Below are 20,647 nucleotides of genomic sequence, written 5' to 3' on the forward strand. Positions count from 1 at the left end.
TACTGATAGTCTATCTTCTATTGAAGCCAAGGCAGACGAAGAAAACACTTGAAAAAAAAAAACGACAAAGGTTGCTTTAATGGCAAAAGTTTGATCACTCTAGTGAGCTACTGTAAATCTGCATATGTTAATTGGCTTGAATTGTTGAATTTAAGGAAGAATTTATTTTTACCTTTCTTTTTTTTATTTAATTAGTTTTTAATGCTACTTTTGGTGTATTCTAATTCATAGATTTTAATCTCCAATAGTAGTAAATCCTCAGATGTTGACGCGCCTTAAATCATTAAAAAAAAAAAGTAAATATTAATAATGTAGAGATAGTAAATAGTAAGACATTAAAGATTGCAATAACAAAATAATAATATTCATTAAATCATAATGTAATGAATATATTAAGTCCTATTAAAATTATTGCAATAAAATATTTATTAAATGTCGCCCATAGGCTCTACTGACAGACTTTTGTATGACAAACTATTTATTTATATAGAAATCAACCGAAGCACTTAAGTTTGTCTTAATTTGATTATAAGGATATTTTGTGTTTATTTTTATTTTAACATGAATACTTTTTCATTGCTTTTATGTAACTTTAGTTTTGTAAATAAATACTTTTTCTTCCTCTTCCGAATTCTACTCTAGTTAGCTTGGAATTCTTGTTTGAAAAATATTGTATTTTTGGTTAATCGAAAAAAGTACTCCTTTAACAAGCTACGGCAAGCCAGCTTGCATTTGCTCAGTAATATAACATTTTGAATTTTCAGCTTACATCCGAGAAGTATCATTCAGCTGAAAGCAGTATTTTAAGCCCGCTACTTTAATATTAATAAGTGGGAAATCATGTTGGGATTGGTGGATGAAAACACAGACTTATGTTACAACCTGCTACAAATTACAGTTAGAAAAATTCGTGTGAGTAGAGACAGCATCATTGTTGCAGATCGAGCGAATAACCACGGAGCAGATGCACTATGCCAGCCTGGGCGTAGGCGAGGGTGGTTGGCAGCTGTTCGCCGAAGAGGGTGACATGAAGATGTACCGTCGTGAGGAGGAACTTAATGGCCTGGTGATCGACCCGCTCAAGGCGTGCCACATCGTCAAGAGGGTCACTGGACGCGAGATGTGCCACTACTTCTTCAGTCCGCAGTATCGTAAAGATTGGGAAAGTATGTGGATCTTTATTTTGTCGCCAGTATGTTTGTAAAAGTGTTTTATTTATACACATGTATGTGTGCCCTTCTTTTGTTCTTACTTTTGAATGAGTTCTCACCGCACTTGTTCAGATTCCTCTTAAGTACAATTTGGTAATAATAAGTTGTCTACTATTGGTAGATCAATGTAACTTAAAAAATTAAAACGCAGAAAGTAGATCCTTGCTATAAAAAAAAAAGTCGTATGTTAACTCCATTTTTTTTTTTTTGTCACAGCCACATTAGAACAGATGACAGTTGTGGAGAAAATATCTGAGGATACCCTTATTTTCCTACAAGTGCATAAACGTATTTGGCCGACTGCGCAAAGAGATGCCCTGTTTTGGTCGCACATAACGCACGTATCGGATCCGCAGGACCATGATGCGCAAGATATTTGGGCCGTGGTGAACCACTCAACACAACTGCCGCAATATCCGGTACGTATGTGTACTTTATGCAGAGTTTGGATGTCTGTGGATTTTTTTTGAAAGTTTTCTCTCTTTTATTTTCTTACTTGACATATTACCAACTCTTAAGTTGGTATAGTTTTATAAGTAACTGAAATACATTCGTATGTCACCACCAAATGATTCCTTCACCTTACTACTTGAAGTTTTGCTATTACCGTCGTTCTTTCGAAAGAGACACTTAAGGAAACAAAAATTGTGTACCGGGTAAATCTCCTTCCTGGACTTTTCCAGACTCTTTCAGGTCCGCCTACTGGTTGAAGACACAAGTTGGCACTCATCGGAGTGAAGAACACTTCCCCATTGTTGCTTTGTCTTTAATGAGCAATCTCAATCGTGATTCCCAATAATTTATTTGAGGTGACTCTGATGTTGATGCGCTTTAAATTTTGAGAATTAATTGCTCAAACTACCAAGGTTCGAGTACATGCCTGCTAATCTTAAGATTTTCTCCTGTTTTAGCGTTTCACATATACAGGGTGACCAAAGTTATATGCTCCACCCACTTTTTTTTTTCACGGCGGGAAATTTCGAAAAAATAAAAAACACGTATTTAATCATTTTTAGTCTAGTTTATTTTCAGTGATTGACCCATTTTTTTAAACCCTTGTATCTCGAGATACAGCATCCAACTTTTGTTTTTCAAATGGAACGTTATATTTTTTGTTGCATATTTTTGTAGTATTTGATCTCCTAAAAACAACAAAAAAAATTTTTTGAAATCGGTTAGGTTTTTCAAAAGTTATGGGTATTTAAAATATGAAAAACAAATTTCAGTTTACTGTCAAAATTACGGTTTTTTTTTAAAGAATCTGTTCAAACTGGGCACAATCAACGGAAAGGCAAGCCAAAACTCCGGACTCCCATGCTTTGCTTGTAGCAGCACTTATGGTGGCGAAGTCAAGATCTAGGCAGGCTAGAGTTATTCGACGTTCAGGTTGTTTTTTCTACAAACGTTTGGTGTGGAGTTTTAGGAAATCAACCAATCGGTCCATACTTCTACAGGGAGAACTTAACTGGTGCAAGGTATCTAACTTTTTTTAAGAGACATTTTGCCAGTTCCGCTTGAAGATATTCATCTACAACGTCGGATAGATATGTATTTTCAACAAGATGGTTGCCCGGCGAGAGTGGTTCGAGGTTAGCTGGGCAGAAATTTCCTTAAAAGTGCGTAAGGACTCATTGTCCCATCCAATGGCCACCTCGATCTCCGGACTTGACCCAAGTGGACTATATTTTGTGGGGATACCTAAAAAATAAAGTGTAAAGTATCCTTAATCCCGTGGCTTCAGTCGATGATCTGAAACGTCGAATTACTCTAGCCCGCCTAGATCTTGACTTCGCTACCATAAGTGCTGCTACAACCAAAGCGTGGGAGTCCAGAGTTTTGGCTTGCCTATCCGTTGGTTGTGCCCAGTTTGAACAGATTCTTTAAAATAAATAACGTAATTTTGATAGTAAACTGAAATTTGTTTTTCATATTTTAAATTACCATAACTTTTGAAAAACCTAACCGATTTCAAAATTATTTTTTTTGTTGTTTTTAGGAGCTCAAATACTACAAAAATATGCAACAAAAAATATAACGTTCCATTTGAAAAACAAAAGTTGGATGCTGTATCTCGAGATACAGGGGTTTAAAAAAATGGGTCAATCACTAAAAATAAACTAGACTAAAAATGATTAAATACGTGGTTTTTATTTTTTCGAAATTTCCCGCCGTTTAAAAAAAATTGGGTGGAGCATATAACTTTGGTCACCCTATATATTTACGTTTCAAATTGAAACTTATAATTTTATTCACCTGATAAACTCTTTGTATTTTGTTATAAATAGTTATTTTTTTCTGTTTTATAATTTTCCAGTCAAAAAGCAGCAAGTGTGTACGAGTTTTGTTGACTGTGTGTTTGTACTGCCAGACTCTCATCACGCCTCCTAAGCAAGGCAGTCATGTGACCAGAGACGATATTGTCTGTAAAGTGACTTATTGTTCTGTGGGTAAGTTTGAGTTTGGTTGTTTAAATAATTATTTTTTTATATTATTTTTATTTTTGCACTTCATTCTTTTTATCGGAAATTCCTTAAATGCCCCTTGAATACGAAAAAAAAAACTTAAGCTAATGGTTCATATAATTGTATATTTTATCCACCGTAAGTCTATTGAACAACTACCATTTGAGGTAGAAATTAAAAAAAAAATTAAATAAAAATAGTTTATTAGAAACACGTGATTTATTTGCTTATTGTAAGCAGTTTGATTTTTTTTTATTTAAAGCGCGTCTACGTCTGAGATTGTTGGTGCCCGGAGCTTTTTTCAGTGAAATGCCGGCCTCCGGACACGGTTTTCTCGTTACAAACAATACTGTCTATCACCTACTGTTGTTGTTATTGTTATTGTTGTGGTGATTGTTTGTGGCTGTTAAGTTTTGTTGACGGGATCTGTGTGTATTGAGGAGTCATTGTGTGGACGCTTGGTTGAGCGGTAGAGTTGTGTACGTGGGGCGGGTATGAGCTTACGCTCGGGGACCGCCCCCCCCCAAAACTGTCTATCACCTGACAGTTGTAAGAAAGAAGCTTCTAGGCTGGATTCGAACCTGTGATCTCCGCGATGGAATCCAGTATTCGCTAACCACTTAGCTAATCCCTTCTTTAGTGAAATTGTTATTATTATTAGTATTTTAATTCTAAATATTCTGAAACCAAGGTTCCGCGGAACACTTTAGATCTTTTAGGTGGCCGTAAATCTGTTGTATGGCCTCATTACTAACTTAATCAAACACCAGTTACCCAGATATACCCAAGTAAATAAATAGGGACTTCAAAACGGATATTTCCTGTGGGAAACAAAAATTAAAAATTTACCTATTCGATCACAATACTTTCTTCTTACAAGACGCAGGAAAGGAGAAAATCGATAATAAAATAGAGTTCGAATCCAGCTGCTGACCCTTAGATTTTCTCTTTCTAGGAGCTTTTTACAGCTCACTGTCCGGTGATGAACAGTGTTGTCTGTAACGAAAGAACACTGTCCGGAGGCCGGCAGTGAACTGGAAAAAGCTGCGGGCGCCAATGACCTAAGATGCCTTAAATCATAAAATATATATAGACATGATATTTGCGTGTCTTCGATAAATAAAATATAAATATGAAAGGTGTGTTTATGCAAAAGGGAAAAAGATTATGGGATCTTCCTGAATTTCTTTACTTGTATAGAAGTCTGCCTACGATGTTCTCATGCTTTCTACCTGCATGAGAATTATGGGGGTGATTAATTTTGGATCTGTGGAGGATCCGTGAAAGGGTTCAGAACGGTTGCTTCTCGGATAATTTCTTATTCGTGTAGAACGTGTGTAGATCCTACCTGGAGACAGAATCCACTCAGACTAAAAGCGATTTCTCAATTGGTAAAGAGATCGGTTCTCTTGTAATTCTGCTTTCTGTTCCGGCTCCAGAGAAGTTTGAATCCGACAACTTTCCCGCCTGAAGAGAGGGGTTTAGTACTTCCCTCTCGCTTCTTATCGCTACAGGGGTCCCCCGACGGCCCTGTATTTAAGTCGCTTTTTTTTTTTTTATTTGTATTAAGGTGCGTCAACATCTGAAAACATTGGCGCCCGGAGCTTTTTCTGTGCACTGCAGGCCTCGGTCAGTGTTCTCTCGTTCTAGACAAAACTGACTATCACCAGACCGTGAGCTTTTAGAATCCCCTAGAAAGAGAATATCTAAGGGTCAGCTGCTGGAAGTGCTATTATATGATCTCCTTAACAAAAACTTACAGTTTAAAAAGTTAAGTATAAGGGTTGATTAAACGCCAAAAGGTACACAAATCAGCAAGTACCCAACATTTCATTCAAGCTTAGTTGATATAATTTAAGTAATTTTGCTGCATTAACTTTTCCTTCACATTTTTTAGAATTTATTAGATGTCACAGACCCTTATGCTGGCCAGTTCGTTCATAATATTATTTGGTTATAATTATGATAAAATGTATATTATATCTTCGTTATTAAATAGGTACTTTATTTTAATTCTATTCCAAATTATTCTTCTGATTTATCTTTAATATGCCCTTTATTCTGAAGTTGTCACATCTTATACATGCATGTTAAAGTAGAAAAAGACAAAGTTAGAGTCGGCTACTGTTTAAATTTGAATCACGGAGGATTTAAAACAATATTTCAGACTTGAATTCGTCTTACCGAAATATTCGTGAGCACAAATAACACACAGTTAATAACAAGTAGATTATTCAACAACAATTATTCATTTCTCAATTGTAATTTAATTTTACTTACAGTAAAATACTGGAATAATTAGCTGTCCTAAAAGTATGCAATACTTATTTATTTTATATTACATAACATATATATACCATTGTGAGAAGAACAGCTACATTGAGAGTGTGATTGAAGAAAACTATATTATTTGCGATAAAGCCAGATAATTATTACCTATTATTATAAACGTTTGACTACTTCATAAAGTAACAATTACTTTAATCGAAGAATAAACTTAAACAGACGATTTTTATTAAAAATAAAATAATCGAAATCATTGATGTATGTTGGTGTAAGCATTTTTTTAAAAAAGTTTTTAAATTTTGTAGCCTCGTATTTTTTTTTATTTTTTATAACGTTTTCTTTTTAACCTGTAATTAATAGTTTGATTATTATAGATTAATAGATATTACAGTCAATCTACAGTGCTACTTGAACAAATTTTTTGTAGATGAAAATGGCCAGCATAAGGGTCTGTGACATCTAATAAATTCTAAAAAATGTGAAGGAAAAGTTAATGCAGCAAAATTACTTAAATTATATCAACTAAGCTTGAATGAAATGTTGGGTACTTGCTGATTTGTGTACCTTTTGGCGTTTAATCAACCCTTATACTTAACTTTTTAAACTGTAAGTTTTTGTTAAGGAGATTTTTGTACCTTTTGGATAGATTTTCATTTTTGTCTATTTTGCTAAGTTACATATCTGCTTTACTGTTTTTTTTAAATTTGGAATAAGCAATTCTATCATTATAACCTGATAAGGTGTTAAGTAGTAACCGTAACTACCACTGGAGAGATCTTTTTAAAGAATGATTATAGTTGCGGTCCCCAAACCATCCTCAATAACAATTTTTTTGAGAAAGCCTTTTTATATAAAATAGGAAGGTATTTGTACGTAAAAAGCAAATTTAAACTGCGATTTCAGACCTTCCTTTTAAGAGGAGTAAGAAAAATAAACGGGCGATTACAGTACTTCTCCCTAAAAGGCAAAGAGGCAAAGATTTTGAATCGAACGACAATTCATTAATGTAAATAGTTTCACCCATTGATAATTTTAACGATTTCAGTACTTCCTCTTAGTAGGTGTAAGAGCATGATGGCACTTCACAGCCATGTAGAGGAGCTTTAATCACTTCTTCGTGCTAAATTTTATCAAAATCGGACAAAGCGTTATAGAAATATTGGTAATAATAGTTTTAGAAACGGCCTTACTTGGGTGGGGCAAACTCCCCTCCATATAAGGCGTAGCGACGAGACTTTTAAAGTGCAAATCTGTACAAAATTTCGATTCGAATGACACTTCATTCATGAAAATCAGTTCACTTGTCGATAATTTGAAACGATTGCTATACTTCCCCTTAACTAGTGTAAGAGCAGATCGCCGCTTTAATGTTACGTAGGGGAGCCCTAACTCTATCATCCTACCAAATTTTATCAAAATCGGGCTAAGATTTACAGAGTAATTAGTAATAATAATAATTTTGAAGGGGGCCTTACATAAAGGGGGCTAACTCCTCTCTAATTCGGTGTACAGCGTCGAGACCCCCAAAAGGCACATCTACATAAAATTCCGAATCGAATGTCACCTCATTCATGAAAATCGGTTCACGCGTTTAGGCGCTACGTAGTTTACAAAAAAGGTAACAACAACAACAACAACAACAACAACAAGAAGAAGAAGAAGAAGAAGAACAACAACAACAATTTCTGAAAATGCCGTTTTTGCTCATTTTCGGCAACTTTTTTCTCGAAATCTATTAGGTCTGGGGGGTTGCAAAAAAATTACAGTTATAAAGGAGGGTTTGCCCTACATTTTAAAGAAAATTTGGGAATTTTATCTTTTATAGAAAAAGAGAAAAAAATTGTCAAATTTGGGTGTTTTTTAACGTTACGCTTTTTCGTGCACTTTTTGACGATCAATCCTTATACAACTGTCCTACCGGACAGTTTTAATACTGAAGTCGCTATTGTATGAAGATCCGTTCATTCGTCACCCACTTCCTCTTTGTCTATGTCTTAAATATTACTCATTAAACAGTAAAAAAATTATTCTTTAAAAAGTATCCAACAATGTAATTAAAAAGTATTTGAGCTCAAAAGTGATCACAACTATTAACCCTTTCCGGACCGAATTATTATACAGAGAGAGAAAAAAAACAAACTTTTTTTACTGCAATAAATAATGCTTAAAATGAACAAATCAAATATTTTTTTCCATTTTGAATGTTTTGAACATTTTTTGGAAAATGATTCCATATGGCATCATTGGGCACCAGTTAGCAAGAATGAAAATAATTAAAACTTTATTTATTCCATCTAGGAATGGTTGAATTTTGTACAATTTATTGTAATTAGGGTGATTTGGATCAGAGATAAAGTTTGTATTGTCATTCACATGGAAAAATGTGCGAAGTTTGTCGAAACGATTTCTGCTCATTGCATCCGCAAGGATACCTGGTATCTCTGGCCCAATACATTCTATAGCTTGGCATTTTTACAATTCCGCTCATGATGTTTATACCCAAAATTTTTTTATTTCATTAATTGTGGTGCCAATAGATTGGGCAGTCTTTTGAGCAGAATATAAATTAGATTGCTCCACAAAATTTTTTAAAATTTCATTCGAACAAAAGAGTTGAAAATAATTTATGGGCTTGTCACATCCATAAGTGATATTGTGTTTTTTATTGAAAGAAAAATTAGTACAATTCAAGTGAAAATCATCCCTAACTGGTACCCAACTAATATTGTTCCCGCGTAATAATTTTGGAGGTTTCTTTTTTGCTTCAGGGGTTGGTAAAACAGGATCCTGCAAATTATTGGAAGGGTTTCCTGAAATATTTTCCGAACTAGCTGATCTTTCATCCTCAGTAAAAAACTCATCTTCATTTGGTAAAGTGGTATAATTAGAGTCTCTTTTTGGGGGTAAATTCGCGTTGGCATCAACTTCCCCAATTTGTTCATCTTCAGAATCTGAAGATTCTAAGTCAACATCTGACCAATTACCGTCTAATATAATCTTTATAGCTTCTTCGGGTGTATACATGCGCTCCATGTTAAAAAAAACAGGTCAGAATATACCCTATGTAATAAAAAAAATAGAATGGTTAATAGTCAAGTTTTGCTCAAAGAGTCCATATGGACTCATTTTTAAAATTTCGATTATACAAATAAATATAAGTTAAATAAATTGAAACATACCTAATTCAAGATAAATAACACTTAGTTTCTACAAAAACAAATAATTAAGAAACAAAAAAGCTTTAAAAAATGCAAAAAAAAATTCACAAATACAACTGTAATGAAGACGATTTTCTGGTGGTTGACAACAATGAAATAAAAACATATTATATTTTCGCGGGCAAGAATTATGTAAAAATTACGACTTGTGCTGCCCCAACAGGCATGAAAGAAAACTAAAATGATGCCAATTATATTATTTGGTCAAAATTAAGCAAGAAATAATACATTTTAAACTAGTGATGCCATATGGCATCATCGAGCTGGAAAGGGTTAAAGAAACAGCAGAAAACAGACGTTAAAAAAAGACGTAAAGTGAAGGTAACAAAGTATTACCTCACTAAAGTTAAAATTTATCCTCTTCTGGTGCGTATGTTTTGTTTATGTCTCTAACTAGTGAGGTGTTTATTTTCAGACCTGCTTCATTGAGAAATGTTGACAGCTTATACATAAACTAATGTCTATGTTGTGCTTTGTGTACAGTGAATCCAGGAGGCTGGGTGCCTGCATCAGCCCTACGAGCCGTCTATAAGCGCGAGTATCCTAAGTTCTTGAAACGATTCACCGCCTACGTAGTCAGTCAGACTCAAAACAAACCAATCATGTATTAAATAAATAATCAATTAAAGATATCATTGTATCATATTTTGTAAACAATTCTATAAATTAATGCTCTTAAGACAAATTTTTGATGGGTGCTGAAGTTGCCCTAGTGGGTAGAAAAAAAAGGATTGTTTTAGCTGTGGATTCCAAATTTGGGACGCCTTAACAAACCTTAACTTTTTACCTGGGTTTTCCACTTCAAGCATAGGCACTTCTGTTTCTCTAAACAAATATAATGAATTATTGTACCTCTTGAATTATAAGAACTGAAGGATGCATATGATTAAATGTCTAATTTTAGCGTTTAATGTTGGCAGCTAAGTCTGCTGAAATTAATTTATAATTATAATGTGGGCTTCATTCTTACAACGAATCGATAACGAATTCTTGATAAATTACTTCTTCATAGTTCAAGAAACTTTAATCACAATCAAATCACTGACCCTCTAGTATTAGTAATTTCGCTCGGTAAATCCACTTCTCACGTCTTATCACTCTAATATATATATATATATATATATATATATATCTTACACGGAGTTTGGCAGTGATAAGTTTTATTTTATTACTTAAAGGGAAATTTACTGTAAAGGATTCCTGAGCAGTTCTAAAAAGTTTCGATAACTTGATCACTATTATTAGTGTAGTACAGTTTCCCTGTCTTCCGAGTAAGGGGTGCCTTGTATCATAATTTTTTTAAATTCATTTTAATAGAAGTGTATACCTGAGGATATTGGCACAAGGAGCTTTTGTCAGGGCACTGCCATCCTCCGGACGTGTTCTCTCGTTACAGACAACACTATCGGACTGTGAGCTGTAAGAAAGTCCTGGGAAGAGAAAATTTAAAGCCCCAGCAAATGGATCTAAACCCGGGATCTCCACGTAAAATCTGTTTCGCTAACCTCTAAGCTAATCCTTTCCCTATATTATTATTTTTTAAGAAGTCAAATACATTGCAGCTTTTTGTACTCAGCTGGTCCCAAAAATCATTAATCAAAACGTTTGGGCTGAGAATGAAGATCCCAGTTAGTGGTTAAACACTAGCGATTTGAACGCCAGAAAGTAATCAACGCTGTTTTTTCTGATGTAGCGACCGTTGGACTCACTAAATCAATGCATCCTTAGTTATGCGGACAAATCAGTGATTAAAAAAGCCTTCCTTGGTTTTAAGATTTAGTTTTGTAATGTTTAAATGTTGTTATATTGTTCAAGCATTTTATATGTTGGAAAAACTATTAAAAAAGGTGTAAAAAGAAAAGATAATTATATATATAATTTATAAAATTTCTATGCAAGTTGTAAAAATACCGTGTATCGTTGAATTTTTGTACAAATGTTGCTCAGCTGTGCTACTCGCTTTATAAATAGATAGCATTTTACAGTCTCTCTTTACGCGTTTCTGTCAAATAAATACCTTTTTCAATATCACACTACATCCCTCTTAAATCCTTTAAAACAAGGATTCCCAGCATTATTTGACTAACTAAGCTGAAATTAGTTATTTTTTCGTTTCCTCATAATTATTGTGGAATAGTTGAATTCTCTTATCTTCAAAAGTACAACAGAAAACGCAAAATTTATTCTAAAATGAAAACTTCTCTATATTCATTGATCGAAACTGATTTTGTAGATATCGTGTCTGCATATTGAAAAGTATCTCTATTTTCCAAGTATGAAATACAAAACAAAAAATTAAAAAAGACTAAAAAAAATAAAGATGTAAGTAAATTTAATTTCTCATTTATTAATTGCTTTAAAATGCTTCAGAAACAAATTATATGAGATTTCAACTGCTGCAACATCGTTTTAGAGGTTAGTTTTTTTACCACTCATTTTACTTGCACGTTGAACGACAGAAATAGCTTACGCTTACAGATTTTGTAGAAGTAAACGTAAGGGTCAGTAAGAACTGGAGCTAGAAATTTTGGAACTTCAGAATGACACTGAGTTAAAACTTGTGCTTCAGATTAGATTTTGATGAGTCCTTTATCAGAGGTAATAAGACACCAATTAGAGACGAAAGCGTAACATTTCAGCAATTATTCGCCGGTTCCTCATTACACTGGGTGACTAAGTCGAACACGCAGCCTCTCTTCAACATGACAAAATAGATGGACATGCTAATTCATGCAGTTCTGAGTCTCGCGTCTCAATTTTACTTAATGGTTGATTAAGCTATTCAAGAAGAATAAAACTCTTTATAATAATAATAATGATAATTTCTATATTATTTTGTACACATTGTATTCGTATGAGAGAACATGTATGTAGCAAAATGTTTTGTTAGGTACCAGTCTTATATCAACTACTAAACTCAACAATCAGACTTAATAGCTAAAACATACAAAAACACAAACATATTGAGTTAGGAGAATGAAAATTCTTTGTTGTACGTTTAACTCGAATTTTTAAAAAAATGTAAGTTATGGAATTTTTCATGCTGGATGAGACATCGGCGTTGAGGGCCCTCAGCAAACAGACAGAATGGCCTCATCTTGTTCATTGTGAGATAAAAGTAGTAATGGTAATAATAATTAATAATAATAACAACTTAAAAGTAGAAATAATAGTATCAATTACAAAATATTCATTGAGTGGGTGAAAATTTAGTAGGATAGAGAATCCTAGAATGCATTTCCCTAATCAAGGGAACCGTGTAGGCGACACATTCGTCCCAGCCAGGCAATCGCCACGCACTCTCACGAGTCTCTTTTCGACTGTGCAGGTCCTTGTAACCTGGAAATCAAAAAGAATAATATGTTTCATCTTCTTAATGTACATAAAAAGCTTAAACAAAATTTGACCAATCCAATGAAGTAGTTAGCTGATTTAAACGGCTACCTTACTGTCGAATCAGATCACACCTAACCCAAATATCAAATTTGAATCTCCTGCAATTTATCTGTATTTTGAATTAACCTGGTCATACAATAGTATTCAGGGAGCCACTTTTCTAACTCAGGTGATTACCTAGGTACCACATTCTTATACTGAAAATCTTGTAATTTTAAAATTTTGTATTTTTACTAAATATTTTAATAAGCTTCAACATTACACAGCAAGTACTATGCAGCACATTGCAATGTTTTAAAAAGCAAAATGGTTTTGAAAGAAATCAAAATAAATATTTACAAAACCGTAATAAGACCTGCAGTGACCTATGCAGCAGAAACCTGGGTGTTAACGAAAAAGCAGGAAAAAAAATTAAATACCTGGGAAAGTAAGGTTTTAAGAAAAGTATATGGTCCTGTGAGAGATGGTGACAAGTGGAAAATGAGATCCGACACAGAACTGAGGGAGTTGTACCACGAACCGGAAATAGTGGGAGTAGTAAAAGCCAGTAGATTGAGGTGGATTGGGCATGTAGAAAAAATGGGAAAAGAAAAAATGCCCAAGAAAGCAATGGATGGTCACCTAGGTGGCAGAAGATTGAGGGGCAGGACGAGAATGAGATGGTTGGAGGATGTAGAGGAGGATATCCGTGAATTGGGTATTAGAAGATTGCGAGTTAAGGCGCAAGACAGGGAGGTTTGGAAGGAGATTGTCGAGGAAGCCCAGGGTCTCCATGGCAAAAAAAAAATTACACAGTATCACTATAATGAAAGTGTACTGTAGTTAAAATAAACATAAATGTATGTAGTTATAAATGGAGCATGACATGTCAGCACCTCTCCACTTCCTCACAGTACCCTCTACACTGTATTTGCTGATAATTGTTTTTTAAATAAAATACACAGGCCTACAAACACTTCAAAGGCTTTTATGAACAATAGAATTTAAAATTAATAAATTATTAAATAAAATAAAAATTAAGGAAGACTACTTTTTAATATTATTTTTAAAACCGTACAAAAAACAAAATGGCACATTACATGAATTTGTAATTCACCTCTTCCTCCACAATCCTTACAATGATTTTCTCCGAAAAAATGTTTCAAATAAAAGTGGGTAGGTAGTCCAACTAATAGTGAATACACTAAATGGTACTCAGTTTGGAACTTATGTCCAAATAATGCTCAGAGAAGTAATTAATGTGAAGCTCTTTTTGGTACCTGGACATGCCAGGATAAAGGAAATGTGTAACCAAACGATTGAGGTGAAACTTATGGCAAGCTTACACCGCTTAATTACGGTCCGCAAAGCTGAGATGGATTGTGGTACTAGGTTCGATTCCTCTACACCTTGGATTTTATTTAATGGTTAATACGAGAAATTATTAGTGAAATATATTAGTTAGTTGCCTCCGTCCACGACACCTAATTTGGTAGTCGACGTAGAGCCCGCATGAAAAAAAAAACTTTAGTTTACTTTTTTACTTAAGTTAAGGGCAGCTGTACGCTCTGTATAAGTCAGAATTCAAGGGAATTTGTCAATTTGATTGTAATAAACTTCAGCAAAAGGAGAATCGTGTGATTGATCACAGCAACGTTTCGAATAAACGGGACCTTTGAACATGCACTTCTCATTAAACAAAAAAATTGTCATGATCGCAACACTTCCTTTAACTAGGAGTAAAAGCCAAGTAATAAAAATGGAAACAATGTAGCGATGACGCCTTACACCATATGTGATGGACATTATACAAGCGGCCCACTTGGGAGAAGAAGCCGGCGAAAGCTTCAGCATTGTTGCGTCGGTAGTTTATGGCTCGAGCCCAGTTGTTGCCCCACTCGATCATGGTGCCCGGTTTAAGACTGTAGCTTCTAATTTCGTAAATATTAGCTCCTTTCCTCAAAGCAATCTGCGGCCAATAACTGAAAGACAGCAGGTACTGTAGATGCCTGGACCTCAGGTAACTACCCCGGATCGCCTCAAGTTTTACATACTCCTGCAATCAAAACTGATATTAGATCAATTATTACCAATCATTAAACTTATTTCTACAAGGATTGCAATTTTAATTGACAAATTTTGTGAATAAAATATCCCGTCAAGCTTCCTTGAGATTCAGAAGATCGATTGGTTTTTAATTTTAACTTATTCCTACCAGCCTAAGAGCGTGAAGAAAGACGGAAATGATTTGAGTCAACAATTTTATAAAACAATGAAATAAAAATAATATTAATTGAATGTTATTTAATTAAACTTAATTTAAGTAAAAATATTTTTCCAAAAAAAGAGGTACGTAAATAAAAACTGAAATTGAATATTAGAAAGTAATATTTATTTATTCATTAAGCGAAAAAGATCTTAATTTAGGTGGTCTTTATTTTGAATAATTAGAAATTTATTAAAATTATTTTCGCTAACAAACTCTGATTGACAGTGGCACCTAATTGGTTAATAAATGCGACATGTTCTAGAGTTTCATACTTATTTAAATTACACATAGTGCAGACAGATTGCGTATCAATAGAGAGATAGCCTTCACTTTTTAACCACACTTTTATCACTTGTCACTCGTGGCTGGCTCACAACCCTTATTTTGTGGATTGATTGATTTCTAGTACTTCAATATCAGAAGGGTTAATACATGACCCTTTGCAATAATGACTAATGTCTAGTAGAAAACCACAGACCTTTAAAAAAAAAAGACGTTTCTCCAATCCCAACTACAAAGTGTCGGCATTATAAATCTTTTCAAGCTGCAGGGTTTCGAAAAAGGACCCGTTCTAATCTAATATAAACAAGTTGTATGCCAAATTTAATTAAAGTTAAAGCATTTTCTCACCTCCTCTCCAATATATACATTAAAAAAGAGAGAGAGAAGTGTACTAAAAAAGAAACGCTAAACTGATTTTCTTCCAATTCGGGTTCCTAGCAATGCTTTTAATGCTACTTAATATTATTTAGTTTACGGAAGCGATACACTGCAGTTGTTTCAAATAAAATTGTTATGTATTTAGGGGAGTAAAGAGTAAGAATTTGAAAGAAAATCATTGGAGCCAATTTTGAAAAAATTGCTAAAAGAAAAATATAAAATTTTCTGGATAGATAACTTCGTAAACGAAGCTTACTGAAGGCAACATCTGCTTCAAAACAGCTTAGCAAGTTAGAGCGTTTTGCTTTGATTTTGTTTTCGAGATATTGACATTCAGTACCAGTATTGACGTTCAGAATATTTCTTATTCTGGGAATCTCGAAGTATTTAACTCTAAAGAAAACCCAAATTGAGAAAATTTTGCACGATCACATTTTTTTCGTACTCTTAGAGAGAATTTACTCAGAAAAATAAAAATTATTAATAATATTTACTACGTGACCTTGTCAGCAGCTAAGAGATAATTGGCCTTATCGATGCCCGCAAAGCCGCCGGTGTGTTTCCAAAGATTCAAGATCTGGTCCATGTCTCCAACTTCCACCGTCCACGAGCCAACCAACTCTGTGTTCAGCTCTTGTTTTCTGGACTCTATCAGTCTAACAGTGTTTTCACTATAATCAAATCTTTATAATTGTAAATTCAATTTTAATGTAATTCCAAAAAAAAAAAAATGCATAAGTTGAAAATAATCACCCCATAAAGATTTTGGGCAGCCCAAGAGTTGGTCTATCGCCTAAAGATAACTTTTAATTTCTAATTTAACCTAACTTTTTAATGATTTTTTATAAAATTAATTATAAAAATAGGAAAAATACCTACTAATTTGACAGGTAATTACTCCTGCTGTCAGGTTTGACATTGTGAGTTTGCAATTCGTAGATGATATCTTTGTCGGAAAGCATGCGCGAGTGCGGCTCCTTGGTGGGCTCGATTCGCCGAACCAGCAATTTGCTCAGCCAGCCTTCCTTGGCATCCTGCGCCGCTTGACTTAATCCTTGCCCAGAACTAATCAACCTACAGATCATAAAATCTCAACTTCACTCAGGTGTAAACAAAAATCCTAGATGTATGTACGTAGGATTTGATAAAGAAGGCTTTTATTTGAAATAACTTCAAAAATCACTGCTTTAAAGAACTTTCAAAATATAGCTCAAACTGATTCAATAAATACAACACTTAAGCACCTTTTCTAAAAACAACAAAAATCCCGAACGATCTTTTATATCAAAGTCATCAGTTCAATTAGAAAATAAATGAAATACAACCTAGCAACTTTAGAAAAACAAATTAATTTAAGCAACTGTGAGCAACTTAAAAAAAGGAACATATTCATCCAGTAAAACTTGATAACAACTGCTCAATTCAAACGGATCGCTCTCTCTAACATCTTTTCTTCCGTCCCAACACCTCTCATTCTATTCTTCTCTTTCTCTTTTCCCACATTCAGCCATTTCTGACAGGCCCACAGTCCCTGACAATATAACTTTCCATAATGCTTTACAGGGTCCGCAATTGAGAATGTACTCTGCGGTTCAACTCCAACTCAAAAAAGCATAACTCTTGAAACTTCATAGGGCCCTAGAAATTTCAGTTTTCAGGCCTGGGCCAAACTGTGTCCCTTCTATTGCGACAATGTCCTTTAATTTGTATTTATTGCTTTCGTTTCTTATTGCACTCTTATGCTTTTCTTCTTTTATTTTCGATATTTTCAGAATGACATTGCGTCACAAGATTTCTCGTTCCTCATCATATGCTGAGCTGATTAATTATATAATACTCTTCCTTAATTTGCTCGACTATTTTCTTAACGCCAAAGTTGGGGATTCTCATGAGCATTTCTTATATCTGTTTGTACACTGACTGGTACGACCTAAATTCAACCTAGTACATTCTTTGTTCTTTGCTTCTTCTCTAAAATACCTTCTTACCATAAGTAATCAATCGTTTTTTTATTGCTACCAAACACATCAATCTCCTCCTTGCAATCAACATTTCCAATCTAGTTGTCTCGTCCTTATTGCTCATCTGGATTAGGTAGAGCAGATGGCTTCTTTCTATTCTAAATCATTTAGAAGTTCATTACCAATAATGATGGGAAAGTTAGCTGCAGCTTGTGGCACCACAAACATTTCTGTAGAATGCACTTTATCGTTAAAATCAATATGCGCAACGGCTTAACGAAAACAAACAGCTTAATGGTTGTGATTCCAAATCCTGTCAATGATCTGTTAGTTGACATGGGATGACCCAGTAGGCATTGAAGATGGCTCCCCTTATTTGTCATTAATACTTTCTCTCATGAGGCTCACGTCGCTTCCTGTAACAATAAGTACACTCTAAATCACTAACTTTCCATTTCAATATTACTGGTTATAGAGGTCCCTTTTTTGCCTTGGTGAAAGCTTCTTTAATCTTCCACTTCGGCCTCCATACTTCTTACATTTGAAGCGTTTTGGACCCTTACTTTTATTGGAACAATTGTTCACCTCATGCTCAACTGAGCCACAAAGTAACTTCTTCTGGCTTTAAGTCTGGCCTTTACTGTTTCTATCGTTGCTTCTTTCTTAGCTGGTCTTGTCGTGCTACTACGTTCTCCCACGTTGCGTAAATATCAAGTTGTAGGCATAATAAAGTACCGCTTCATTCCATCATCAGCTTGAATGTTGTCAACGATATAATGGAGCAATGCCTCTTCCTCAACGTAATCCTGACTTACTATTTCCTGCAATGCATTCATGTACTGCCTTACATTCTCATTGGACGCCTTTTACGTTTGATCACTTGGGCATGTATTTGTATTAACTTCTGGTCTGAATTCGGATACAAATTGTTTAGCTGATCTCTGTTACTACTATCAGTTTGCCATAAATAATTGTTCGAGGTCACTTCATTCTAAAAAAAATAGCCAAAACTTTAAAGTCTGATGACCATTTCTCTAGAGGTTAGCGGCAATAGCCATTAAAATTTGGTAAAGAAATTTTAACATCTTTCATGGTAAATCTGTTTGTGCCTATCATTTTCTTTTCCTTAACTACACATTACACATCATTTTCTTCATCAACATCCTCATCTAATCTATCATAATCATTAGGAATAGTTCCATGCATACGTGATAAATGATTAGTTAATCGTTCTACAAAATCATTTTTGTAGCCAGAATATTATAATTTCAATTCCTTTAATTTATCCTTCAAATCAAAGACGTTCATTTTTCTTTTTTAGCCTGAATATTTCCTCGCATTATATTAGGATTGTCTGTCCCCAAAGGCTCTAGCTGTTTATATTGTAATAGTAACATTTTTAAAAAGTTCTTTTTTATTTTGTATAACTTACAAGCACGATATAATTATAAAAAGTGTTTTTATATATATTTTTCAACAGCACCCAAAACAGTATGATTATTATTTTATTTATTTTTGTTAATACTTCAGTTTTGTTTTTACTTTTTTCAAGTTTGAAGTAACTGCTACCGATTTGCCTTTAAAGTCACTGCTCACATAGCCTCTGTATTTCAAAAGGTAACTAGGTTTTGCATAATGACAGTTTCTTGACTGGGCATTATCGTCTAAAGGACCTCAGAAGAAGTTACGTTAGGGAAGTAAAGGAGATTTCAATACATCTCCTTTATCTGATAGCCTTTTTCCAGACTTAGGTACTGCACAAACACCAGTAAAGGGATACAATAGATATAGGAAAACAGCAGTGAATTATTATTTAATTAACCTCAATTAATGAAAAAATTATATATTACACAAACACAGGTTTCATTTTCCTGCTCTTTTTATTTTGGATCAGAACCATTAGAAACTAACACAAAAAATCCCAATTATTTGACATCTAAACTGTCGATTATGTGTAATTGATTTAATATAGAAATACAAATCATTAAAACTGAAAAAAAAAATACTATATACCTTAACATTTGTACATGGCGACTAATATGTGATTTGATGAGATTATTTAATAACATGGTATTGCTATACTTGACCGGTATCATTCTCTGTGAGACACTATTTATCTGCGGAAGATAAGATTTGGTTAGAAAATAGCCTTGATCTGATAATACTGCGCTCGGATTTACATGTAAACTAACACTCGTATCTAACTGTAACCAGTTCTGGCTGCACTCTGTTTTCTGTAACCTCCACCTCAACAAACAGTTTGGCTTTGTTTATGTTTTTATATTACCCCAATTCTTTTTTTTTTATCATTATCGAATATATCAGCCCTTTTGTAAAAAAGTAATTACATTATACTTCATCTACTTATTATTAAAATATATGTTTTCACAAGGTATCGATTATTTTCATTTTGTTCCTGTCAAGCTGAAGCCCCCCCCAAACAAATTTCAAAATTACAACAATGCCAGGGTAATTCAAACAACTACCTGACTGTCAATACCGTTTATGGGGTGTATAAAAGAAAATACTGATTTTCTTACAAAAAAATAAAAAACACCTTTAAATTTAAATGGAAATAATTGTATAAACTTGTTTTACATTTATCAAGCTAATAATTAAAACTAATAAATAAATAATTAAAAACCCATCCTTTACTTGAATAAGCAAGAATAAAAACAAAAATTTGTCATTTATTAGCATATTTCCTTTTTATCTCTTTATTTCTATCTTTTTTACCTAGCATCAGACGCCTGATCACCCTTATTAGGTTTTCTTTTTACATATTTTGTTAAACAGAATTTCAGCCTATATACTAGCTCAAGCAACTGCTTTCGGCATAATTTAGTATGTCTAATTAATGATTTTTTGACTAAATTAGTCATAGCCTGATTATTACTAATGATTGAAAACACAAAATTCATATTTTATTATAATTCACTTTCACGCGCATTATTCCCATTTCATTAAAGAAAATGTGTTCAACCATTGTGCGAAGCACTTTAAATTTTTATAAAACGAAGTCAAAAAACACAATAAACCGTTGAAACTGTAATTAAAATTTCTAATGCGCTAAAGAATGGTAACGTGAACAGAGCATTTCTGTTAAACTTGTGGAGTTAATGTAGTAACATTGACATTTTGACAGGTACATATTTGATACAGCTGATAATCACCTCTCTAACGTGAAATAACATTACCATTGAGT

General features: G+C 33.8%; 2 protein-coding genes across 3 annotated transcripts in view; one reads left to right on the forward strand and one right to left on the reverse strand.

Moving 5' to 3' along the window:
- The window catches only part of cert (ceramide transfer protein), a 30,530-nt gene extending 19,362 nt beyond the window's left edge, over positions 1 to 11,168 (forward strand). For both annotated transcript variants that reach the window (XM_074142778.1, XM_074142779.1), the window contains exons 7-10: positions 941 to 1,166; positions 1,428 to 1,630; positions 3,526 to 3,658; positions 9,661 to 11,168. In XM_074142778.1, coding sequence (XP_073998879.1) covers positions 941 to 1,166; positions 1,428 to 1,630; positions 3,526 to 3,658; positions 9,661 to 9,788 — 690 coding nt within the window. In that variant the 3' untranslated portion in view covers positions 9,789 to 11,168. The remainder of the gene's footprint in view (positions 1 to 940; positions 1,167 to 1,427; positions 1,631 to 3,525; positions 3,659 to 9,660) is intronic.
- Positions 11,169 to 11,977: 809 nt separating this feature from the next.
- On the reverse strand, positions 11,978 to 19,693 carry Nipsnap (protein nipsnap). The gene is made up of 6 exons (XM_074142787.1): positions 19,635 to 19,693; positions 19,456 to 19,559; positions 16,361 to 16,555; positions 15,984 to 16,152; positions 14,341 to 14,608; positions 11,978 to 12,516 (listed from the first exon to the last, which is right to left on the reverse strand). Exons 2-6 carry the CDS (start codon positions 19,536 to 19,538, stop codon positions 12,368 to 12,370), a joined length of 864 nt encoding a protein of 287 aa, XP_073998888.1. The 5' UTR covers positions 19,539 to 19,559; positions 19,635 to 19,693; the 3' UTR covers positions 11,978 to 12,367.
- Positions 19,694 to 20,647: the final 954 nt, after the last annotated feature.

Source organism: Rhodnius prolixus, unplaced genomic scaffold (assembly GCF_049639745.1).
Source record: "Rhodnius prolixus isolate KJV_2025 unplaced genomic scaffold, Rpr scaffold_12, whole genome shotgun sequence".
NCBI classification, from domain to species: Eukaryota; Metazoa; Arthropoda; class Insecta; order Hemiptera; family Reduviidae; genus Rhodnius; species Rhodnius prolixus.